General features: G+C 36.7%; 1 protein-coding gene across 2 annotated transcripts; it reads left to right on the forward strand.

The window, feature by feature from the left end:
* Nucleotides 1-9056: 9056 nt before the first annotated feature.
* Nucleotides 9057-13688, forward strand: LOC114153333 (uncharacterized). Of its 2 annotated transcripts, XM_028031804.1 has the most exons (5): nt 9057-9735; nt 10837-10992; nt 11781-11882; nt 12194-12373; nt 12524-13688. In XM_028031804.1, exons 2-5 carry the CDS (start codon nt 10837-10839, stop codon nt 12707-12709), a joined length of 624 nt encoding a protein of 207 aa, XP_027887605.1. In that variant the 5' UTR covers nt 9057-9735; the 3' UTR covers nt 12710-13688. The 2 variants fall into 2 exon arrangements, with proteins under 2 accessions (XP_027887605.1, XP_027887604.1); XM_028031803.1 differs by lacking the exon at nt 9057-9735 and having other exon boundaries at nt 10028-10992.
* The last annotated feature ends 87 nt before the right edge of the window (nt 13689-13775 follow it).

Here is a 13775-nt window from a genome sequence, read left to right on the forward strand (position 1 = left end):
TGTCAACTTGTGACTCCCCAGGTGGTGACCCAAATGATCAAATGTTTAGTCCAGCTTCTCTGTTGTGTTTGTCCAGCTGTCCTTGCCTGTTGTTCAACGTCTCGCTGTCTTCTTCAAGACCCCTTCAGTGTGAGCATGACCTCTAAGGGGAAGGAAAGTTCATGTGAGGTAAAGTACAGAACCACAAAATATGCTTGGATGTCTTTCAGAAGGCAGTGATGTTCCTTAGACATGCACAGCTTTAAGGAAATGGGCAACAAAGGTCTTCCAGAGGTTTGTTACATGATCATTATTCATGAATGAATAATATTTTACACAAGTCCTAACTTTTCCCATAAAAGCTCTTGATGGAGGCCTCAACTTTTTTCTTATACTTGGAACTGTGGCAGAACTGAAGAACAATACATGCAGGCAATTTTCTGTAAGACGGTGACTAGTCTCTTGGCAAACTTGTAAGCACATGTGGGTTTGTAACTGTTGCAGTATATTTTAATTTTCTCCTGTATAACTTTTCCAATACTTTGTAATTCAACAATCCCATCATTTAATTTTTTTATTCTTTTCTATACATCAAACTGCAACAGGCTGCAGGTGGAAATTAGAGTCTGCAGCTAAATATGGGTTATTTGCAGGCTGAAATATTCCGGTTTACTAACATGCAAAGAGCTTTTAAATCATTATCTATTTCAATAATGACATCTCCACAAAGATACAGGCTTTTATGTAGTAAAATATATTAGTAGGTCTTTCAATTTCTAATCAGAAATTTTAATATGTGATCAATATTGTGTATAAAAGACTAATACAAATTGGTGAATGATTGTGAAGTGGAAGGAAAACAGTGATAGTTTACAAATTGGAAAAATGTTCCATACAGAGGCCATACTTTTTGTGGAACTGCTTTTTTTCTACTTCATAAAAAATTCAGTACATATCAAGTAGGATAGATGAATTAAAAAAATATTTTTGTTGTACAATATTTGAAACTGTTTGTGAATATTTAGCATTTTGCACTGGAGATCAATGTAGATATAAAAAAAATTTATCTACATGTTTGGTAAAACTCCTAGTTCATCCAAAGAAAATTGAAAAAAGAAACTACTTTGAAATACATTTCCAAGGAGTCGTTATTTTATGAGTCATTATATGAGAGGGAGCGGGAAAGGGCTTCGCCACTAACGGGGAGAGTAGTTCTGCAAAAAGGCAATCTTATAAGAAGTAAATTTTTCCCTGAACTACAATCAGGATTTGAAACTAAAACATTAAACGTCGCGTTTTAAGTTAAACTGTACTGGCAGAATTTACTTTAAAGATAAAGGTCATAAAGTCACACAGATTTTAACATTTATTTAATATCGAGTGCTGACCAAGTAAACCAACGTAATGAAACTTTGGCTTACTTGCTCTAAAACATTAAGACGGTTTTTACTTTGCAGTACCTTGAGATGACATTTGCTGTAATTTAGTGTCAGGCCAAGGAAATAAGCTTAATTGAACTAAATCAAAAGTCTAATGCTTATGTAGTTGAAATGTAAGAAATAGGACCAAACAGAGAATGACATTTAACACATTTGTTTTGTTCCCAAGTCTTTGAGTGTGACTAGTGTTGCATGTGTTTGTTTCTTTCCCTTTACTAATGGTACTAATAGAACAATCTATTCTCTGGATTGTTTAAAAAGTCTGATTAATCAAAATATATGTGTCTATATATACTAGAGTTAACATTTAATCAGGTGGCACTATTTAAAGTTGTTTTTAACAGAATGGATGGATTATTTTTAATGCAATGCTAGAAAATGTTTTGGCTATATTATTTTTTTCCCCTGCATATTCTGTATGCAGTGCCTTTATTTAGCAGACAAAAATGTATACTGTTTGAAATTTTTTTTTCATGTGTTTGCAATACAGTCACAAACTTCAATATATTTTGGGGGGATTTTGAATGAAACACAGACTCCAAGTGGAGCATAATTTTTGAATGAAGAAATGTTATAAGTGGTTTTAAAAGTTCCTTATAAATTTAAATCTGAAAATAGAATTAAATTCATCCAGTCGCCTCCAGAATCCATCTGGTGAGTAAATAATTCATCTGTAAGGAATGTCATATCAGAATGCATTTATTCTGTGAAGGTCTCAGAGGTTTGTTAAAGAACATCGGTGACCAACCATGAGGAGAGAGAGAAAGATAAAGAGAGTGTGAGAGAGAAAATGAGAGATAATTGCATCTCTCCATCTCCTCGGAGAGAGAGAAAGAGAGAAAGCATTAGTCAGGGAATTAGCCATGATATCCATGGTAACTCTGAAGTAGCACTGAACATTGATGATTTGCACAGGACAGCAGACAACAATGAAAAACAGTCTGGTGTATGAAAGTCTTTAAGGTGGAAAAAGCTTGTTGAACTTGGTTTGGGGTTTTGTTTATTTCTATGTTTCTAAATTCCTCTTTTATTTAGACTAGCCATGTTTTTGTTTAGTTCTTTCTTAGTTATTCTAGTTTCAGTTTGTGTTCTTATATTTGTTGTTATTAGAATCCCAGGTTGTTTTGGAGTTTTATTTATTCAAGTCTGATTATTTTGTATTCCTTAGTCTTTTCTTTGATTAGATAATTCTAGTTCAGTTCTTCTTAGCGTTTCCAGGTAGGTTTATTTCATGTTTATAGTTATTCTTGATACTTTAGTTTTATGTTTCTTTAGGGTTAGATGGCCATCCTCTTCCCCTGTGTACTCTTCAGCGCCCCCTGTGCCACTTTCTCTCTCTCTGTCTCCTCAATCTGCTTCAGGCTCCCTCCAGCCACACCTGTAATCAGTTATCTCATCAGCCCAGGTCTTTTGTTCACCTTTTAACCTCCCCAGTATTTAAGTTGCTCACTGTCAGTCACTCCTTGTCGGTTCGTCTTGTCAACTACAGTCACCTCCCATGGAGGTGACTTCTCCACATTCATGACTGTGTCTCATGTCTGGCTTTATTTTACATTACATTTTGTTTTATTCTGGTTTCCCTGCATTTTAAAACTTTTTCTCTTCATTTTTTATTGAAATTACCACTGAACCTGCATCTTTTGCCTGTTGTATTTAGTTAATCAGAAATTTATTAATGTTCTGCGAGTTATACTTTACTCTCACCTCTTTGTTCTGAAGAATGAAATGACCACAATGTGTATGTGAAATTAAACAAAGAGTGCTATTTTCTTGCTTGCTTCATTAGGCCTTTAACAACATTGATTAAAATGGAGAAAAAAAGCCACATGACTTAGCCCTCCTTGCAATGCACATGATTAACACATGTGCCGGTATGCAATTTACGATAAAATGAATTGCATGAGTGGGTGTCTTTTCAGACTTGCAAGCACTTTTTGGAAGGAAAACTAAAACTAAAGCTAAAGCGGTTTTTGAAACCACAAGTGAACAAGATTGGTAATAGATTGATAGTAAATTGCAAGTGTCACATGGGAAAACTAGTATTACCATATCGGTAAGTTTCAAAAGAGGTAGTGAAAATGAGGAAAGCCCTTCTTCATGTGGCTCTTCCCCTTTTACTAACCACAACATTAGTTTCCCCCCAAAAGGAATCACCCAGGCAAGCAAATTCTCTTGCAGTTTTCATTCAGTTAGAAATTATGTATTGATCGTCACAAATAGTTTATAAAGAAGAAACCTAATGTCTTTGTAGTTACATTGTTTTATTTTTGTCACTGAAAAATTGACACTTTCAGCCAGTTTCATCAGAACCAATATCTCTTTTTACAAAATAGAAGACATGAATTTACCAGGCAAATGAATGAATCAACAAGCCATATAAAATAGAAATGGGTACAAATGTTGCTAACATTTATTAAACTTTTAAAATCCCTTGTGCTTTGAGTGGAAATACTTTCTGCAAATAACAAGGAAACATACATGCATGTTGCTGAGTAATAGATAAGCTTGAAATAACTTAAAAGTAGAAATTGGCATTAAAAACTGCATGTTGGTCAGGTTGTGGTTATAATGGTTGGCACAAAAGGGAAATTATGCCCCTTATTTACGTGCTCATAAGACAGTAATGTATGCTGACACAACCGTACATTGAAAATAAGTAGTGACTAAGAATTTAAAATAAAATTTACCAGCAAGATAAGACATGGTCATGTCTTGATACAAGATATTTAGCACTTTGTTTTACTGTGTCAATTATTATAGATTTTATTGAGAACATTTATATAAATTAATTTAATAACTGTGGGATAAAAAAACAAACAATCTAATTTAAGATTAGGAAAAATGTAAATAATTCCAAGGAATGCACAATATATCAGTATCGACATTGGTATCAGCCCAGTAAGTAAAACTGGTCGGATATGTGTATTTTAATGTTGTTGCCATGTTGTGTGTGTGTTTGAGAAGGAGAGTGGAGGCCATGTGGTATTTGTTCAGTCGTGGGACATTTATAGTAGTGCAGCACAGGGTTCTGGATTGTTTAACTAAAGCAGAGACACAGTGTCAAAAGTGGAGGGAATATATATAGATGAACTCTCTCTTTGCACAGCCTTTTTGTGTCCATGTGACTTGCAGGATCTTTGACACCTTCATACATAGAAACACATTTATCAGCGGTGTGAAAATTGCACTCTGTCACCAATTTGTTGTGCTGGATGGCATGAATTATGGATTATATTTTAATACTTTCCTTCATGACATACAAATTGGTAGCCACATTGAAAGCTATAGTAAATATATGATCAATTATTTCCCCATCAAATTTGAACATAAAGAAGGAAATTAATTAAAACTAATAGAAGTTGGTGACTTTTATTAGTCCAGCATAGTAAAACAAGTCTTTCTGTTATATTATCTGGAAGCTATTAAAAAGTAATCCATAATTTTACATACGAATATCAATATAAAGAGGAACGATCTAGAGTCAATGCACAGCTTCAGTTATTACAACTGAAAACCAACGATCAGGTCCGAAACCTGGGAGTAGTGATGGACTCTGACCTGAACCTCCAGAGCCACATAAAGACAGTTACAAAGTCGGCCTTCTATCACCTGAAGAACATTTCCAGGATTAAAGGACTAATGTCTCAACCAGATCTAGAGAAACTCATCCATGCGTTCATCTTCAGTCGTATTGATTATTGCAACAGCGTCTTCACAGGTCTGTCCAACAAATCAATCAAACAGCTGCAGCTGATCCAGAATGCTGCTGCTCGCGTTCTCACTAAAACCAGGAAGATAGAGCACATAACACCAGTTTTAAAGTCCCTCCACTGGCTCCCTGTAGCTCAAAGAATAGACTTTAAAATACTGTTGTTAGTTTATAAATCACTGAACGGCTTAGCACCACAATACATTAAAGATCTGCTTTTATTGTATCAACCTTCCAGACCTCTCAGGTCTTCCGGTTCTGGTCTGCTCTGCATCCCCAGAACCAGAACCAAACGAGGAGAAGCAGCTTTCAGCATCTATGCACCACAAATTTGGAACAAACTTCCAGAAAACTGTAAAACAGCTGAAACACTGACTTCTTTTAAATCTCAACTAAAAACCCACCTGTTTAGAATTGTATTTGAAACGTAATCAATTACAAATGTATTGATGGAACTTGACTTAATGCTTTGTTTTTGATTCTATGTTGCATTGTGTTTCTGTGTTTGTAATGATGTAAAGCACTTTGAAATGCTTTGCTGCTGAAATGTGCTATACAAATAAAATTTGATTGATTGATTGATTGATAAAGTAGTGAATCAATAAAAATCTTATGAAATCAGGTGTCTTGTTAGTCTAGTGTTCATCTAGTGTTCATTAGTTCATTCATAGTGTTCTCTAGTTAGTCTAGTGTTCTAGTGTTCACCATTCAGATTTGATTCTCAGTGTTTGAGTTACATGGAAGCTATTGATTTTGGGGGTCTTTTTGTTTACATTTTTGAACCGGCTAGACTTTGTTACTAGTTCCTAAGAGAAACATAGGTTCTGGAATGGGTTTACAGAGTCTTGTACTGCTTTCTATGTGACAACACCTAGCATGAAAAGCCGTTACTGACTGATACAGTCAGTAACGGCTTTTCATTTTACCAACAGATCCACCGAGCCGGAAAGAAATACGAAGCTTAACCGGATCCAAACTGGTTCCAGATCAGCTCTGGTACTCCGACCTTCATAGTTTAGAAAGCCAGTTAACATGTTTGCCACTGTTACTATTATTACTTCCTCCATGCACTCAAATATTCTGGTTTAACATTTACTGTATCAGTAATGGCTTTACTGATACAGTCAGTCTCCCTACAAGCGATTCTCTCTCTTGTAGGGAATCAAGAAAGTAATGTCTCTCAAACATCCAACTTAAAGCCAAAAGGAATGCAGGAATAAGACTGCTTTGAGCATAAAACCGGACAATTGGGGAGAAAGATTATCCAAATAAAACTATTTAAGAACATAATCATCCATCCACTACTCAGCTGCTCCAGGAGGATGTCAAATATTCATTGTGCCAGTCAATTTGAGCATGTCTGTTGAAAAACAATAAAAACGTGGGGATTGTCATGAACTGATGAAGTTCCTACACAGAATGTGGAAAGTGGACATGTCCAGGGAAAAGAGTTAACCTAGACTAAGGGGCTGCTCAGGCTGTTCAAAATGGTGGCCTTATGTAACTCAACCAAGGAGTCACAATTGATTAAAACTACTTATACTAGAAGAAGTCAACATTTTTTAAGTGCCATATAATGCTTTGTTTCTAACATTCATATAGAACAACAATGAGAGTTTAGCAATGTTGGCTGTTAGCTTGCTTAATGTTTAGCTCTTTCTGTAGTGGCGGAAGTGAGTTTTGCTGTGGTTTCGACAGTAAATAAGTCACTGAAAGTCTACTGACTCACTCTCTCAAACTGTCACTGTAAAGCTGAGCAATGCTTTACTTTAAATAGACATAAGGGGTTATACTCTCTTTTTTCTTCTATTTTTTTTTTAAAAGAAAAAAACGGGACTTCCCCTCATGAAGACTTGGTTTTAATGATCACAGAAACAGCTGGATTATTAATCCAAATGCTGCCGGGATAGAAGTGAGCTAGCTTTAAAAAGAAACGGTAGCATCATTAAATTATGGTGTTTAACCCTTTAGCTGTCACATCCAAAACACTATAGGGGAATTTTTCTGCTCGGACTCTTGGGTGGTTGGGATTTGGTTGGGTGAACAAACTCCTGCCTAATATCAGAAGGCTGTTAGCAATAAGTAGCACACGGCTAGCGGATGTTTAGTGTAACATGGAGTAGAAAGCTGAGGCCGTTGTTTCTCCCTGAATCCAGTGGGTGGCGCAGGTTGCTACAATCGATAGTAGTCACACAGGCACACCCGCTTGAAGGAAACAAACGCACCCTGTACAACACTTTCATTCTATTGGCTGAGAGGTTGCTAGGCAATAGTGCATTTTGTTCCAGAAAAGAGCAGAAAATGTTTCATAAGCGAGCAGAGTTCAAACAGAGACTATCTGAGTGCGAGGAGAAGTTTTGAGTACAAGCATTACAAGTTTTGAGAAGAAAGACATGAAGTCCAGCTTCCAAAATAAAAATCTAAGCAAAAGTATTAAAAGTTTTGAGAACAAAAGACATGAAATCCTGCTTTCAGACTGAAAATGTGTGCTCTTGGATTATGGAAGATGGCAATTAGCCAATTTAACTAAAGTAGTTTTTAGAATGTAGTGTTTAGAAAAAATCTCATATAGATTCAAGGAAATTTAGGTTCCTACAAAAAACAAAAAAACCACATAAACTTCTGTCAACAACTAAACTTGGGATTTCGCATAATTTGAACAGCCTGAAAATCAACACTGGCCAGCATCAAGAAAGTCTTCAGAGAAGAGTGCTTAGCTTAGGTGAATTCCTGATGTGTCATGCTGAAAATGATGTTGAAACCTTCTCGTGATGCTACTTATCGTGACGGAGAAGTGTGTCAGATTTTCTTTTCTTTCATGTTTAAAAAATGAAATAAGCAGATTTTTTGAGGAAAGTTGCTATTTTTTCTACACACGTCAGAATATCCATTAAATGGAAATTCTTATGGTGAGATTTTATGAAGACTTTTCAAACTCAATTTAATGAAAATAGCTGCGTCACGCCTCTGGGCTTATATAGTGAGGAAGGAGAGATCTAATTTCAGCTTTCTCTGGAAAACTGGTATTTACAAATACGTCAGTGTAAATGAAGAAATGAAAAAACATAAATTTCAGTCAAATGACAACAGGGAGAATTATTATTATTTTACAACTTTTTAAATTTTATTCACAATTGTATGATTGTAGCTATTTTTGGGAGAGCTATGGCTGTGTTTTAATTTTGACAATATTCACATTTGTTTTTAGTCATACACAAGTAAAGTTGACAAACCATTTCAACCTGAAAAGACTCAAACACACACACACACACACACACACAGAGAGAGAGTGGTATTAGAAAATTTAATTGACAAATGAAAGCAGTGTGTTCTAGGTATGTTCCTGAAATACATCCACAGGTGACGGATGTGCCATGATAATCTCACAGAGGTTTATAAAGTCATGATATCATCATCAGCTCTTTTCCCCTTTTGTTTCACCCTCCTGTTATGTTCTGGGTCAAATTGACCCGTTTTAAAGTTTACATTTTTTTAAAAAATAGTTGGATTTTTTTTGCATGAAACTTTTTCTATTTGTCTTAATAGGTTCACTCTACATATAAATTGAAAATGTATTCATTTTACACATCTGTACCACCCCCTGGGTCTACTTTTTACATAGATACTGTTCGGGTAAATTTGACCCGGCAGTCAAGTTGAAGTGCAAAAAAAGATTTAAAAATTTCCAATTCTATATGTTTCCTTGCAGCTATGACCCATATTTCACCTAAAGAGATAGAAATCATTCTGAATGTAAATTTCTTACTTTGAAGACATCCATTAATAAAAATGACCTATTCTTTCTCTCATTATTTTTATTTAGAAAATAGAAATAGGTTTGGTAATTCTACTTGACCTAAAAAGGAGAAGTTAGGTTCAGGCAGTAATAATAATAATAATAATAATAATAATAATAATAATAATAACAGGAAGCCATATTTCTTTCTCTCATCAATCCTTTTTTTTCCAGCTGTTGGAAAATATTTACTGTTTCCAGTAATGAAGTGACCAAATAATCATAATGACAGGGTCTTTTCTAGAGTATTTATTTCCCTTGTGAGATACATTGAAACTGAGTAATTGAGTACTAGAATCATGAGACTCCTGAAAGATTTCCCCAAGATGCAGTCAAGGCTGACTCAATGCTCAGGCTTGAAGGCTGAACTTGACAAAAAAAAAAAAAAAAAAGTAGTAGTTTCAGAATTTAGGATTTTAAGTTTTACACAAAATAATAATTCCTTGGTTTAATCTCACTGCTGGGGTACACAATGCTGTAAATCTCAATGTTTCTCTAGTCAAATAATAAAAAAAAAAAATCTGGCAAGTTTGTGTCACGGCAATGAGGTGTTTTCCTGCTCTTGCTCTCGTTCATGTGTTTCGTTAAGAAACACTTCACTGACCACAAGAAGGTGAAACTTTTCAAGACAGAAAGATGGTGAGAAAGAGAGAGAGAGAGAAACAGAGCAAGACGAGCGAGAGAGAGAGAGAAAGAGTGGGAGGAGAGGGGTAGAAGACAGAAACTGAAAGTATACAAATGAATATAAACAGCAGCTGTGGTAAGTTTGATTTAGTAAACTCGCCAAAGCTGCACATCACATCACCCTGAAGGTAAGCCAAATTCAACAACTACTATATATCCATCCATCCATCCATCCATCCATTTTCTGTTCACCCTTGTCCCTAATGGGGTCGGGAGGGTTGCTGGTGCCCATCTCCAGCTACGTTCCGGGCGAGAGGCGGGGTACACCCTGGACAGGTCGCCAGTCTGTCGCAGGGCATACTATATATATATATATATATATATATATATATATATATATATATATATATATATATATATATATATATATATATATATATAGTTAATTGTTATTATATGTGTATTGTTAATACACATATCTGTGTATTAACAATTTAATGGAAATGTTTTGCTTGTTTATATTAGAGGCCCTGAGTGTCTGACCCAGATATTACACCTGTATATTTATTGTCTATGTAAGCCACTGATTGCTGTTTGTTTACTTGATCTTCAATGAACTATACTCTTATCAACTATAAACTATTAATCAATTACTGATACACAGCAGAGAAATGGGAGGCTTCATCATGCATTGTGTGACAGATACACTGAGTCATTTAGCCTCAACACATGATGCAATTACATAAAAAGACTAGCATAAATGGGAATATTGGCTTTTTCCTTCTCAACAGCAAAGTTCAGCAGAACTGCAGGACAGAAATAGGAACGTTACGTTTTGCAATCTGACTTCATCTTTTTTGCCTGCAACATCCTTCCTTAGTGGGGTCTGCTGCCTGCAGGCTGCCTTGCAGCGCTAAAAGAAGGCCTAAATACTTCCTTCCACATTGAAAGTGTTTAGAGGAATTGGGACACTTCTGTTTTATGTGTTTGTGCAACTCCGCCAGAAACAGTGGTATTGAATTGCATAAGAAATGAAGTGTATACTTGGTAAGCAGATGTCTGGGGAAAGACTAAAGTTGTGGTGTGGAATTTCTTTCAGAAATATTTGAAAACTCCCGTAAATGTGCAAAGTAACATCTGTTTTATTTTCTATATTTGGCAGCGGTGGCTCAAATCCAGCTGCATGATCTGGATCAGTGTTGTCCAACTTTGATAATCTTTTTAAGAAAATGTAATCTCTCAAACGTGATTTTAGCTTGCAACACATGAATCCCCTGTGTCTGTTCCAGATGCCCAGTTGGTGCGCTTTCTTCCTTCTTTGGTGCATAATGAGCTGCGTGGAATCTGCTCCTTCATCGCCATTTGTCCAGAAAAATAAATACAAGAACTCATTTCGTCTCACAAGATCCACGCGAACCAGGGTTCAGAACCTTCTGAAGAAATATGTAAGTTAATTAAATCTGGAGCTAATTTGCCGGGGGGGCAGGGTGGGGTCAGAACAAAACAATGAAACAAAGAAAAAAAAGCAGGACAATATTTTATTGCTAAATATAATAAGAGATCTAGCAGATGAAAACTATGATCCTATTGCAATACGACTGCATCTAAAAGTGCAACACCTTAATTTTACATTCATCTTTTATATTGTGAAAGTCAAAATTGATCCAAGGGATCAATTAGTTATAGTTTCTGTGCCAGTGCATACAATCATAAGAAATTAATTTTGTATTATTTAGTCAGTTCAGGAGCCATAGCAACTATCCATCCATCCATTTTCTTTACACCCTTGTTCCTAGTGGGGTCACCAGGGGTGCTGGTGCCTATCTCCAGCTAACGTTCTGGGAGAGAGGCGTGGTCACCCTGGACAGGTCGCAGGGCAACTGCGACAGACTGGCGACCTGTCCCTGGCGACAGGGAGAATTTAGAGAGAGACTGATTTACCTAACAGTCATGTTTTTGGACTGTGGGAGGAAGCCGGAGTACCCGGAGAGAACCCACCATGCACAGGCAGAACATGCAAACTCCATGCAGAAAGACCCCAGGCGGGGAATTGAACCCAGGACCTACTTGCTGCAAGGCAACAGTGCTACCAACTGTGCCACTGTGCAGCCCCCATAGCAACCAGTTCTGACCCAGTCAACAGGTTCTAGTCAACAGCCTAGAACTGCCCATCTCAGCTCGTTTTTTTTTTTGTTTTGTTTTATACCTGACAAAAAAACTTTTATTTTCACAGAAGGAGCAGCAGATGGGAAACGTACATTTCGAGGACCGAAGCCACCGCTTGAGAGATCTGCCTTTGCTTTCCACCGACTTCAGCAACTGGCTTCAGCTGTCGGTAAGAGCCAAAGAACAAATTCATGGAGGACAAAAATTTACAGTGATGCATTGATGTGTGACGGCTGTCACTCTGTAATTTGCGAACATTTCTGAGAATTTCTAATTCCGTTGAGTTTTTTCCCCCTAGAATTCTTAAAAAAAAAAAAAAAAAGTCTGGTGACATCACCCGAAAGCCTCGCCTTGCAGGCCATAAAGTTTAAGAAAATTTGAGAGGAATTCCCCTTTCAGAGCTGCAAGCATGTACAGGCGGGTTTGTGCAATGCTCTTGTTATGTAATGGACCTATATTTGTCTCCTGTTGCTTGATCAGGACTGGGACCGTCTAGACGGCGCGTTCAGGGACATCCAGTCCTACTGGAGCATGCTGGAGAGGAAAAGGAAGCAGCTGGAGAAGGAGCAGAACACACAAAGGACGGCAGCCAGTTTGCTTCAGAGCATCAAACACATTCAGCTGGATTTACGGGACCTGATGAGCCAAGTCAGCAGTCAGGTACCCACAACTCCTACTGACATACGCCCATGTATTTTTGTTTCTTTCTTTTTCTTGTTTGGTCTTGCTCTCTGTTAAAGTCCACGTGAGTTTTAAAGGAAGTGACACTGCAGCTGGTCTGATAAACTTTGTTTTGCTTTCTTCCTCTAGATGAGAGTTGTAAGGAGTTCCTGGGTCAGACCGACGCCTGCTGCAACGCTCCAGAACCGACAGAGGAGCTCCAGAACCGTGTGGGAATGCACAGTGGAGGGCTACATCATTCTCAGGGACTTAAACCTTTACCTCACCAAACTAGCAAGGGACTTTCTTCTGCTGGCCTCCAAGACACACTTGTGACACAAAAGACTGCTTAGACAGAAGACTTAGGACAAAAACTGAACCATCAGCCCACAGCTATGGGATTAACAGCTGTATAACGTTAATCTGAACATTGGATTACTTTTTTTTCAATGATGTACTTCTGAATATCCCAGGGCTTTTTGGGGGTATTTCCCAAAGTTTCTATCTGTCCTCTAATTGGATGTTAGACACATGTCTCCAACAGACGTCCCAACATCCTGTTTTTCCGCCGCCTCAGTCTTCAGGACTTTCCAAAGAAGTATTTGCTATTTATTATTATTATAATATTTATTAATGTGCTATTTATTTTTAAAGTGGTTTATTTGAACATTTCATGAGTAGAGAAATAGAGTTTTACAGAACGTATTTTGTACTGAACAGTGTTGCTGAAGAGTTTCAATAAATGAACTGAGAAAAACAGTGAAGACTTCATGTTTCTAACACTTAAATAGTTAATAGTAGTTGCTGTAAGTCAATGTATAACATAAGACATGTTTCATACTTTCAGGCAGCTCCAAACCAACAGCTATGAAAGGTTTGGAGTCAGAGTCCTTCAGTCTTGGTTATAGCGTCTGATCTGACATTTGAGTAAAGGGTCATTTCACTACTTTAAAAAAATCTAGACGAAAGTTGCTCAGCTCAAGTTCAAGATCTAAAAACAATTAAAATGGTCAAAACTCGGTTCAATTATTACACATAAGGTTCTGATTTGAGACACTTGTATTTAAATTATTTATTGATGCAACAAAGCATTGGCAAGTTACCGGTACCAAGATATTGATTTTTAAAGAGATGCTCCAGCATTTTGAAGTGCTTTATTGAGAGAAAATTATCAGAGTTTTATTTAGCATTTTGTAGTGTTGACCCTCCCTTCCCACACATCTTTCTTGATTACAAGAAAGGCAAATTTGGCTGCTTGAAAGTAATTCTGGTTTTGAAAAAAACATCGATAAATGCTATATATTGTGAAAACTATAAAAAAGAAACAGCAGTGTGGATGCAATGCATCACTTTTAATAAGATAAGAGAAACTATTTTAGCGCAAGTGCTATAAGAAGCATTT

Source organism: Xiphophorus couchianus, chromosome 11 (assembly GCF_001444195.1).
Source record: "Xiphophorus couchianus chromosome 11, X_couchianus-1.0, whole genome shotgun sequence".
Lineage (NCBI taxonomy): Eukaryota > Metazoa > Chordata > Actinopteri > Cyprinodontiformes > Poeciliidae > Xiphophorus > Xiphophorus couchianus.

Bases quoted from the DNA above. Each gene is read 5' to 3' on its own strand.
- LOC114153333 (XM_028031803.1), top strand. From the start codon at position 10,813: ATGAATCCCCTGTGTCTGTTCCAGATGCCCAGTTGGTGCGCTTTCTTC. The intron at 11,883-12,193 runs GTAAGAGCCAAA...TTGCTTGATCAG, and splicing joins GCAACTGGCTTCAGCTGTCG to GACTGGGACCGTCTAGACGG. The intron at 12,374-12,523 runs GTACCCACAACT...TTCTTCCTCTAG, and splicing joins TGAGCCAAGTCAGCAGTCAG to ATGAGAGTTGTAAGGAGTTC.